The sequence below is a fragment of the Martes martes genome (assembly GCF_963455335.1).
Source record: "Martes martes genome assembly, chromosome: 5".
NCBI classification, from domain to species: domain Eukaryota; kingdom Metazoa; phylum Chordata; class Mammalia; order Carnivora; family Mustelidae; genus Martes; species Martes martes.
The window spans coordinates 37,341,380-37,354,202 of NC_137892.1; the positions used below are offsets into that span (position 1 = coordinate 37,341,380).

Here is a 12,823-nt window from a genome sequence, read left to right on the forward strand (position 1 = left end):
TTTCTATTTGAGATAAATAAAACGTTTAATATCACTGATTTGAAATTAATGCAGTAACACCTGGGTGGCTCAGTCAGTTAAGCATCTGCCTTCAGCTCAGTTCATGATCCCAGGGTTCTGGGATCAAGTCCCTCATGGACTTCCCGATCAGCTGGGAGTCTGCTTCTCCCTCTGCCTGCTGCTCCCCCTGCTTGTGTTCTCTCTCTCCCTGACAAATAAATAAAATCCTCTTAAAAATTGTGTTTAAAATGCTTTCATTCCATATTATGACCAGCCACTTAAGAAAAGGTATGACATAAAAGATTCAGGAGAAACATGAGGAAAAGGAAAGGGAAGACCCAGAGAAAGGAGGTGAGTTGAGGTGAGGTGACAAATGGAAAGGGGAGGGGACAACAAATGGCTTGCAGAGAAAGAGGGATTCTGTCAGAAGTTGGGGAAGGAAGCAGAGGGTGCCTAGTTACACAGGTAAAGAAAGAACTGGAGAAAGTTTGGAAATCTTAGTAAAATTGCTTTTATTATGGCTGGCTTTCCCCTTGCTTTGTGAATTTTAGCACACTTTTTGAAATACTAACTAGCTTTCCTGCTATTCAAAGTTCTTCCGCTCTTCATTGTGTGTTAGCCCTCTGAGACTTAATTTCATTTCACCCTTTATGACGAAACTTCATTCAAAGTTACATGATTCAGAATTCAAGTTGTATGCATAATTTCTCTTTTTTCCTATTTTTTATATAACATGATACACATACACATAATGAAAGTTTCATAAGTGATCTGTATGATGGATTTAATTTAGTCTTCAGTCATACTCTTTAGAATTTCTCTTTTGTGCTCTTTGAAAAGAATCCTCAATCTAACCATATCTGTTAATTTAAAGGTTTTATTTAGAAATGAAATATAGGAGTGCCTGGGGGGCTCAGTGGGTTAAAGCCTCTGCCTTTGGCTCAGGTCATGATCTCAGGGTCCTGGGATGGAGTCCCACATGGAGCTCCCTGCTCAGCAGAGGCCTGCTAACCCCCCTACCCCACCCCACCTCGCCTGCCTCTCTGCCTACTTGTGATCTCTGTCTGTCAAATAAATTTAAAAAAAAAAAAAAAAGAAATACAATTTGACAGAATGGAAAGACTTTGCTTTCAGAGAACTGAAACTTTTTTTGGTGATAGGACCAAAGAATTAATCGTATGTTTATGAAACAACTATTTTCAATTATATGTACTTAATAATTAATCCCAAATTTAGTGCTCATATAGATTCTTTGGTTTTATTTTGAGTACATTATTGATTATGTTGTAATGAAAAGAACTTGGGGCTCATATGTAACCACAGGCAAATTACCTTAACTTATCTACTTCTTCATTTGAAAAAAAAGAAATCATACCTGCCCATTTATCTCACCGAGTAAGTGTACAAACGTGTATGTGTACTAGAAAATACTTTGTAAATATTATTGCTAAATACACCTATGGTTGTTACATTAGTAGATTGCTTTTAGATTCACCCTTCCATTAATTAAAGGGTGAGCAATGCAGAATAGACTAATTCTTCTGTTTTATTTAGATTATCCAAATATTGAATTTCAATAAACTAAAGCAGTATTAGTCAAAGAAACTTGGTCAGCAAATTGCAAGAAAGTGGTTCAGTTATACCCAGCCTATCATAGATCTTTTTAATAGGGACAAATATCTATGCCATTAGTTCTGGACCAATGTCTTTGCCTTTCACAATACTTTTAATGCATAACTTATGAATCTCGTTTTATCAGCTAATCTGACTTTTCCAAACCCAGACTAACATTAAGCAAGATAGAATGAGCAAAAATCAGGGAAGGTCAAATAAGCAATCAAATGATCAGATTCTTATTGGACGCTAATGGAATTCTAGACTTTTAGAAAATGATTAGTTATGAATTTCAATGCCCTTGTTGACAAAGGGTCAGTTTTTATAAAATTATGGTAAAATCTTAATGAGATTTTTAAATCACTGTGTTGGATTATTATCTCCATAAAAACTATACATAGTTCATATTAAGTCTTACATGAACATTTTTGCTAAAATGATAATGGCATTATGGCTATGATTTTAAAAAGAGCCTTATCTTTTAGAGATATACTAAAATATTTGCTGATAAATGTGATGTTTTATAAGTGGATGGGGCTATTGGTGAAATAAGGTTAGCCATGAATTAGCAGTTACTGAAACTAGGTATTTGGCAAATCGTTTATGTTACTATTTTGTCTTTTATTATATATTTTTGAAATATTTTATAATAAGCTGGAAGAGGGGAGGTGGGTAGGGGGATGGGTAAAATAGGTGAAGGGGATTAAGGGGATTAAAAGATACAAACTTCCAGTTATAAAATAAAAAAGTTACGAAGGTGAAAAGTAGAGTATAAGGATTTTAGTAATTATATTGTTATAATGTGGTACGTGACAGGACTACATTTATCATGGTGAGAATTTGATATACAGAATTGTCGAATCACTATGTTGTACTACACTTGAAACTGATATAACATTGTATGTCAACTATACTTCAATAATTTAAAAAAGCTAAAAAATTAAATTTCAGTGCTTTGTGCTTCTGATTTACTAAATGAAACAACTATATCATGCTAATTTAAAGTCAGAATTGTATTAGCAAATATGAGGTCTTGAATAATCCTTGTTTTTCTCATGATATACAAAATCAATACTTATTATATCTCTCTACTGGAAAGATAGCAGGCATGTAATTAAGACTTAGCTTCAGATGCTTGGGGAAAATCTTATTTGTAATAATTAAGTATAATTTTTAGTCATATTTTTCATCTCTCCCTGTGAACCATATTAGTATGGCATATATAGAATGTAATAATTCAATGACTCTATTAATATAGCGATCACACTTGCATCAGATGTTAAACATTTGTCCTCCTCACTAAATTGTAAACTCCATGAAGCCTGTCTCTGTGTCTTAATCATTGTGTGGTGCACAGTATATGGCACATAGCAAGGGCTCAGTAAGTATTGTTGTCTGATCATGGTTTAAAAGAAAATGATGTTTAAATAATCTGCCTTTGGATTTCTTTTAAAAATCTATTAAAGGTATGAATTTTTATTAAATGAAGAGCACAGTGGTGAAGGTCTGACTGAAATGATTCTCTAAAGCAAAACTTTACTGTTTGGTCTCCATAATTCAGTATTTCTTGTTATGTGACAATTGCCATTGTGTGTGTGTGTGTGTGTGTGTGTGTGTGTGTTGCAATACTGTTTCACAGAAGGCTTTCTTATCCACTAATTGGGAAAGATATAATACAGAAAATGAAAATGAAAGATTTTTTTTTATAGATTTTCAAGATTTCATGAACAAATGGAGAAATTTTTATTGTGTCCCATTTTCAAAGGTCCTATAAGTATAATGTGTATTTACTGGGAATTTAAATAAAATTTATTCCATTTGAGATTTTTATCATCACAGTGCTTGACATATTGTTCGTCAGTTGTCAGGTGTGGGTGCTTACTGATTCTGATGTGTGGCTAGATGTAACCAAGCTAACCCATGTTGTATACTAATGTTCCCTAGGGGGCATGGACTCTGCTATGGCCATAGCCTTCTGGGCAGCTTCTTTGAGGCCAAAACATCCATTTGGCTGGTCCTGTGTATAGCTGCTGGACTTTGCAGAACAACTTTCCCTTCATCACCCTTCTCTTAGTGCCTTTAATGAATGTCTCCTTAGTCATGGGCATGCAGTATGTTTTAGCCCCACAATTCTTATATTACCATTAAAACAGATTCCTTCATTATCAAGTCATAACCGTTCTTCCTGCCTTCGGCCCTTTCATGATCTCATTATGTCTTCAACCTGGGTTTCACATCTGGTCAGAAGACCTTGGTAAACTGAACTGAACTAAATTGGGATGCAATGTACAGACTGAAATATTCCCAGGAATCTCTCTATCCAGCCTTTAGCTTCTGCTCATAGAGGTAGGGACTGTACCTTATATTCATACTGCCTTAGTATTTAACATGAGGTAGTATGACTGTAGTAGGTACTGAAATATTTGTTGACTTAAAGGAATTTAGGAAACTCAGCAACCTTGAGTGAAATAAGCCCTTCATTAAATACTCTATAAACATTCCTTTGTTTATTTTAAAAAGATAGTGCTGATTAAGTAGAGGGGGGTAGTCATTTACTACTGGGGTCACTTTCCTTCTGCTTTCTTAAACCCATAATCCATTCAGACAGTTAATACCAAATAGTTCCTCAGACAACCAAACTACTCCACTGTCTCCTGCCTGGCATCCATATGGCTTTTCTTGTCTGGTGAATCTTACTAAAACCGGGACACATGAAAATGTTTTGCCCTTTGGTTATAATGCTCAGTTAGAACCCAACCTAAGCAGATTGCTTTATGTTGGCTTTATTTTGCATTCAGAAGATGAGGGCACCCCACAGGTCCACTGACCACTTTGACTATAAGAGATGAAAAAAATGAGCAAAGGTTAGCATTCCTTCTGAAAAAGTCCTAGGAAGTAGACTGTCTTTAATCCCTGTTGCTCTTTTTTTCTGGAGGTAGAAAGAAGGCCTTGAATGGGTTCTGAGGTCTCGAGTGAGATTTGCTAGCTATGCTGCTAATTCCCCCATATTAGTTTTCCCGTCCACTCCAGAATTGAAGTGCTGCTCTCGCTTTCTTTGAAAACTCCATCCTTAGCTTCATGATGCCATTTATCTTATTCTTTGATTCTTGGTACAAATAAGATGGACAATTCACATTTTCTTGGCATGAGAAGGATTTGTTGTTTTTCAGTACTGAACTAAGAAGCCATTAACATGCATCAAAGCAGTACTTCATTTATTCAGTCATTTTTAGTTTTGGAGCTTCTGTGGTATGCCAGGTCCTATGCCCAGCACCGGGGATAGAGTAGTAAATGGGATAGATGGGGAGACCAACTGGAATTTAAGAAACAAAACAAATGATCATAGTGGGGGAAAAAGAGAGGAAAACCAAGGAACAGACTCAACGACAGAGAACAAACTGATGGTTAGCAGAGGGGAAGAGGGTGGGAGGATGGGTTAAATAGGGGATGGGAATTAAGGAATGCACTTGTGATGAGTACTGGATGACGTATGTACGTGTTAAATCACTAAACTGTACACTTGAAACTAATGTTATACTTTATGTTAACTAACTGGAATCTAAGTAAAAACTTTAAAAAGAGACCCCCCAAATTGGACTGTTTCTGGAATGATTCTGTAAGAATCATTAAGAAAACTTATTAAAAGTATATATCTCTGGGTCCCGGATTACTAGGTTTCAGGTGAAGTCTAAGAAAAATACTTTTTTAAAGTTTTTTCAGCAAGGTCAAGAAATAGTTTTATATTAGTACACTCATGTACCTGCTCGAATGCCAGCAGTATAAACATGTCCAAAGGTTGCTCCACCTTTTTAGAATTAATACTACAAAGTCCTTTCATTCCCAGATATCTGAGAAAGAAGGATCTCTTCTCCCATATTCCAAGGAAACATTTAAGTGTTAAAATAAGAATAAAATTGCATCTCTTCATTTAGAATCCTGAAATTTATATAAAAGCTTCTCCCATCCTTATTTTTTGTTTTTGTTTTGTTTTGTTTTTAATTTTAATTCTTTCTAGATGAAGGCATTTTCTTGGATTACCAATTTTACTTGTGTGACTGTATAATTCACTACTATTAATCCTGCTTCTTCAACACTTCTGAATTAGATTATCCAGTGTTCTCCTATGCTTCCCTCTTTTGGGAGGGTTCTCAGGATATAGAAGACTATCACAGTGTTGGCACCATACCTATTTTATCTGCAGAGATGAAATAAGTAATCAAGGGTAGCACTTCTCTTGGAAAACTCTTTGAAAAGTAGAGCCATTGTGCCTTGACCCCTGCCACTCTGTTTCTTTGGGCTGAAGGGAAGGCCTTGAATTTGCTCTTGCATTTGAGTGAGATTAGCACCATGAAATGAATCACAACCTATGTTGTATAAGGTAAAGAACATGGGTTTCAAAACCTTAAAGATTGAAGTTTAAGCTCCACATTTTGACACCTTTTAGTTGTGTAATTTGGGGGAAGTCAGTCTCTAATAGGGTTATGTTGGTCACCTATGAAATGGAAATAGCCATGCCTCTTACAGTTGTAATGAAGATTCCAGATGATGCAGAGAGAGGACTTAAGGTTGGCATAGGATAAGGCCTTAATAAATACAGCCATTTTTATTGTTTTTATTGTTTATTGTTTTTATTGTAACATTTAGCTGTTTTATCACCTACTCCCTCTTCAACTCTGGCTGCTAGTACCCCAAATCTTTACCGAGTATGAGTTGTGTGCAGAGATTGAATACATAGTCCAAAATCACATTCATAAACAGCTATTCTCCAAGCAAAATTAGTGACCCTGTACTGCTCATCTTCTGCTCTTTCTCTTCCAGCCAAGAGTTTTTTAGTCATATATGGCTATCTCCACCACAGTGACTATTACACTTCTCCCCTGTATTAGAATTTTATAGACCATTATTTCTACCTCTTGGAAATGTTTCTCACTTGTCCCCATGTTAGATTTCATAAGAAAGATACCTGATTGAGTGCAGCTCCCAGGAGTTTGTGAGCAATAGCTTCCTCTTCCTTTCTGCCCCCCTGCATTACTGGTTTTCATTTGCTTCTAGGTTAGCCACTGGAGAAGGCCCCCTTAAGATTCACAAACTGAAACTCTACTAGAATCTTTGTGCATGTTTGTATTATTTAGGCTTTTCATGGTTCTCTCAACCTTGAAGACACAACAGACATTCCTTACCACCAGTGCTTTTGTCTTTGTGACACTAACTGTATCTGCACCCTCTTTTGCAGATGTAAAAGTGTGGCTTTTGAATGCCAATTTAGGGATATGATCCTTCTGTACCTCTGCCATGTAAAGAGATAACACTATTGAATTTGAGGTTCATCTTCCTCTTTCCATCACAACTTTGACTAAGAGATCAAAATTTTCTTTGCAAGCTGATCTCATTCTTTCCTTCTTTTATGATGTTTCTTTCTAAAACCTGAGCTACATTTCTGTTTGCCTATAAATTCTTGTCTGCTGCCTGGTTTTCCCACAGTCTGTGAGCAAATATGATCCTCCAAGGCCAACCATACCAGGCTGGAGTTCTGTTTTGTTTTTATTTGGCCATATATGACTTTTATATGCCATATATGATGACCATATATGACTAAAAAACTCTTGGCTGGAAGAGAAAGAGCAGAAGATGAGCAGTACAGGGTCACTAATTTTGCTTGGAGAGTAGCTCTTTATAAATGTGATTTTGGACTATGTATTCAATCTCTGCACACAGCTCATACTCATGTTTTGGGTTTGTTTTGTTTTGTTTTTTTCCCCTAAGAGGCTCCATGCCCAGGGTGGAGACCAACTTGCTGCTCGAACTCAGGACTGTGAGATTCAACAGACTGAGCCACCCAGGCATTCCCCAAGTTGGAGCTTTTAAGCATTCCTCCATAGGATACGGTTTTTTTAAACAAATGGTGCTAGGACAATTGGATGTTTGTCTGAAAAAAAAAATGAATATCACCTTTGCACTATTCACAAAAATTAACTCCTAGAGGACCATAGACCTAAATGTTAGAGCTAAGATAAGCCTACCATTAAGAAAATGAAAAGACAAGGCATAGAATGGAAAAAAATATTTGTGAAACGAATATCTGATAAAGGACTTTGTATCCAGAGTATATAGATCTCTTACAACTTAAGAAGACAACCCGATTTTTAAAACATGTAAAAAATGAAACTTACATGACTCAGAAATTCTACTTCTAGATATTTATCCAAGAGAAATGAAAATATATGTCCATACAAAGTATTGCATGTGGATGATCACAGCAGCATTATTTATTAAAGCTCAAACTGGAGACAATTCAAATATTTATCGTCTGGTGAACAGATAAACAAAAGGTATTGTCGCTATATAATGGAATTCTGCTCAGCAATAAAATGAGCCAACAACTGATACATGTAGCAGCAAAGATGAACCTCCAAAATATTATGCTAGTGAAAGAAGCTAGAAACAAAAGACTGCTTATGGTATAATTCTTTTTATGTGGAATTTCTAGGAAAGGCAAACGTACCGCGACAGAAAGCGGGTCACCGTTTGCCTGGGAGGGGAGCTGTGATTAACTGCATATGGGCAAAAAGGATAAAGGTGATTTTGGAAGTCGTGTAATGGAAGCAGTTTAAACTTGGATTGTGGTGATGGTTGCACAGCTATATAAGTTACTAAAATTCAATGAATTAGCCTTCAAATGGGTGAATTTTTATGGTATATAAATTATAACTCAATAAGGCTGTTTAAAAAATTCTCCATAGTGCTTGGGTTATGAGGTAGCTCCCAGTTTTTGCTTCCTTATGTCCCCAAGAAGACGACATAATCCCTTGTCTCTTCAGCAGTATTTCTCAAGCTTCTGCTGCATATGAATCACCTTGAGGGTGCCTGGCTGGCTTCGTCCATGAAGCATGAGACTCTTGATCTTAGGGTTGTAAATTTGAGTCCTACATTGGGTGTAGAGATTACTTATTAAAAAAATCATCTGGGGATCTTAGTAAGAATGCAGATTAGGAATCAGTAGGTCTGTGATGGGGTCTGAGATTTTGCATTTTTAACAAGCTCCAAGTGATGCCAATGCTGTTAGTTTGAGGACCGCATTTTGAATGAAAGACCTTGAAACTTCTTCATAACCCAGGCTGCACATTAAGCTCTGTTGGGGAGCTTACAGAATAAAATTGATATAGCTCTCTGCCAGAAATTAAATCGGGAAGCTCTTCAGGTGATTCTGATGTATAGTCCAGGCTGAGAACCTTAACAAAATGGGATTCTTTTTATCATAATGGTTCAGTAGTAAACTTTTACCTGTTTGCCTCACTCTGATCCCACAGTTTAGCCCATAACCTAGAGCCCCCAAATTATGATCAGTATCTCTTGGAATAAGTAGGAGAGTAAGCTAGCATACTTTGACCACACTTTTTTTGGAAATTATTTTCTTACACGTGACAACCCCTTAGTCCTGGCTAAGAATTAGAATACTAAAGAAAGGAGAACATGTGATTGTTATGATGATAATAGCTAATAATAGATGTATTGAGCAATTACAATGTACCTTGCACTGTTCAAAACTTTTTACATGCATTATCTACCCTCATATTTTACCCTGTGAGCTAGATAGTATTATTTTCTCTGTCATATAGAAGGAAAAAAGTACAGAGTGATGAAAGGACTTGCTTAAAAGCACACAGCTAATAAGTAGCCCACCTGGGATTTGAAAAGAGGCAGTCAGGCTGCAGGGTCTCAGAGAAGCTAACACTCACCAGTACCTGCATTTTGTTATCAATACTTATTTTTGCCAGACATTTAGCCTCCCATTTCTAAGTGATCTTCTATCCTTGGGAATGGAACCAGACCCCACCCCAAATCTTCAAGGCCCTTTTATTAGTCTCTTAAAACATACCCAAGGCTACTAATGTTTCTATATCCCAAGGACTTACAGTTTTACTTGACTTCTAGGACTTTGTTGATGCTGGAATCTCCTCTGAGCTCCCTTATTCTGATTGCATGAGCTGAATGAGAGACTGGCAAACCAAATTTTTAATACCCTTTTTTCTTCTCTGTGAAAGATTTAACACCTGATACCTGAGCTTTCTTGTGTCCTTAATCCTTATCGGAGTTCCTCTTCCTTCCTTGAAGATGGATACAGGAAAGGCTAGATGTTAGAGTGAAATTGCGCAGGGTATTTAACAAACTGACCACATGTATTAACCTGTTAGCCCCCACCCCCTTAAAAAAAAAAAAAAAAAAGAAATTGGTTTCCATCGAGGCTTTAGGCAATTTTAGTGCCTGAAACATTCTTTGTTAACATAATGTTTTTAGAACGCTGAGTGTCAGGAAGGCCCATTTTTAATTTATCAATGGCATCCTTAGTCTTAATATGCTAAAGCATACTTTACTTTTGAGGGCAGAATTAATCTTTTATCAGATGTACCATGGATGCTGTTGGTTTCATTATTTTAGGAAAATGTTCTTGTGATTGTTTTAGAATTAATGCTACCCACATACCTTTATTTTTCAATATCTATTCAGAATAGATAAGGAAGATACAAGGAGGCACCCATAGTAAAGCTAATGCAAAGGAGAATTGTCGCTGCTATTTGAAAAACTAACAAAGGTGTTTAACTTGTTGCTATCATCTTGACTGTGAAGGAAGTGAATCTGAAATTAAGCCTATGGTAGAGAATATTTGGACCCTCTTTTATAAATTACCCTTTGTAGAATAGTGAAGAAAATTTTATTATAATTACACGAAGATAATTTTATACATTGAAATTTTCCCAGAGGTGGTGTTGTGGGGAGGGACAAAAAAGGAATTTCACTTTGCCCTTTGTATAAAGCAGGGCCAGGCAGAAATGTCAAAAGCTGTCAAGGTAACTTCTTTGCAACACTGGGATCTCAAGCTTTCAAACACCTACAGGCTTTTTAAAAATACAGAAGCTTTAGCCTCACCCTTTTTGGTTCTGAGGTTTTAATAAACTCCTCAGGGGATTCTAATATGCATTACATTAGTCAGGGTTCTTTCGAGAAACAGAATCTGTATGAGGGTATGTGTGTGTGTTTCTATAGAGAGATTATTGTAAGGAATTGGCTCAAACATTTATAGAAGCCAAGGAGTTCCAAAATCTGAGGTCGCAATCTGGAGACACAGGAAAGCTGATGATATAGTTCTAATCTGGGTCTAAAGGCAATAAGGACCAGTAGATCCAACAGTGTAAGTTCCAGTCCAAGTTTGAATCTGAAGGTAGGAGCCTGATGTCTCAGCTTGAAGGTAGTCAGATAGAGAAAGGGCAAGATAGAGAGAGAGAGAAAGAGAGAGCAAGCAAATTCTCCCTTACTCAATTTTTTTTGTTCTATTCATACCTCAAATGGATTGGATGAGGCCCGCTCACATTGGGGAGGACAGTCTGCTTTACTCAGTTTACCATTTCAGATGGTCGTCTCATCAGAAATATCCTCACAGACATACCCAAGAATACTCTTTAATCAAATATTTGGGCACCCCATGGTGTAGTCAAGTTGACACACAGAATTAACCACCAACCACCCAAATTTAAAGAATTTGAAACAGTGAGGGGCAAAAATCAGATTCCTTGGAAGAAACACTTGAAGGGAGAAAACTTATAAAGAGACCATTGTTGCATTTTAGGGACCAATTATATAATTTGCATTATAAAAAAATGTTCAGAATTGGCAAATCCTTAGAGACTGAAAGTTGCCATGGGTTGAGGGCAAGGGGTGGGAGAGGCAAGGGACTGCTAATGGACATGGGGTTTCTTTTGGGGGTGATGAGCATGTTCTGGAATTAGATATTGGTGATGATTGCATAACCTGTGGATATGCTAAAAACCACCGAACTGTACTTTTGAAAGGGTGAATTTTATAGTATGAGAATTATTTATCAGTAGGAAATTTATACATTGAGAGAGATTGGATAGGAGGAAGTGATGGTAGAGACGTTGGCATCTTTGAGATGTTTTCTATGAAGAAGTAAAAAAAAAAATGGGGGGGTGATAGAGAAAAAGGGACATGAGACGAAGGAAGAATTTTTTTTAACTGCAGGAGAGGGGTCCCTGGCTGGCTCAGAAGAGCATGAGACTCATGATCTTGAGGTTGTGAGTTTGAGTCCCATGTTGGGTGTAGAGCTTAAACATAAATTTAAAATACTCACAGGAGATATTGCTGCATGTTTGTATACGGATTCAAATGCTCCAATGGAAAGGGAAATATTAATGATACAAGGTACGGCAGAGGGAATTTGCAGGAGCCAGATCCTTAAACTGACTGGAACACCACCTTAAATAATGTTCTTCACGTCTCTTCCCTAGGTGACAGACCAGTCGGTGAAAGCATTTGCTGAACACTGTCCTGAACTTCAGTACGTTGGCTTCATGGGTTGTTCAGTTACTTCTAAAGGAGTCATTCACCTTACCAAGGTAGGTGCCATGGCTCCATCTCCTTAGTGTTTTTCTTTCTTTCTTTCTTTCTTTCTTTCTTTCTTTCTTTCTTTCTTTCTTTCTTTCTTCTTCTTTTTTTTTTTTTAAGAGATTTTATATATTTATTTGAGAGAGAGACAGAGAGAGAGCATGAGCACGAGTGGAGTGGGCAGAGGTGAGGGGGAGGGAGAAGCAGATTGCCTGCTAAACAGGCAGCCCCATGATGCGGGGCTCAATCTAGGGCCCTGAGATCTTGACCTGAGCTGAAGGCAGACACTTAAGCAACTGAGCCACTTAGGCGCCCCCTCCTTAGTGTTTCCTTCATTCATATCAGTGCCCTAGCATTGTTGAATGTACTTGAGTGAGGAATAGTCAGACCATTACAGAAGTGTACTAGGGTTTGATAGTTAAAATCAGTTTAAAGCAATAGTACCAAACTTAGCTTTTCTTAAATGGGACATTCATTTAAACAAGAAGCTTACTTTTTTGCTTTTTCATTGCTAATGACTATGAAATATATGCATTAAAATTATTTAAACATTAACTTATTGCATTTAGAATATATTTTGATTAAGGTTTTAATTGGTTACGTATAATTAGGTCCTCTGAGCATTTGGCTTTTAAGAAGTGAATATGGCCAGTGCATATAATTAAGCTGAACATGAAAGGTGAAAAGAGAGGTAAATCTGTGTCAAAAATTAACCTTCTAGTTCAAAGAGTTCACTTTTATACCACATATATGAAATCCTACATTTTAGCAATGATGACAATGCCAGTTCCTTTGTAACCTCTCACTTACG

The 12,823-nt window shown here is 36.8% G+C and overlaps 1 protein-coding gene across 1 annotated transcript in view; it reads left to right on the forward strand.

Moving 5' to 3' along the window:
- Positions 1 to 12,823, forward strand: part of FBXL17 (F-box and leucine rich repeat protein 17) — a gene marked incomplete at its 5' end in the record, with an annotated part of 499,405 nt that overhangs the window by 147,726 nt on the left and 338,856 nt on the right. Inside the window, one exon of the mRNA XM_080803904.1 lies at positions 11,916 to 12,023. Coding sequence (XP_080660030.1) covers positions 11,916 to 12,023 — 108 coding nt within the window. The remainder of the gene's footprint in view (positions 1 to 11,915; positions 12,024 to 12,823) is intronic.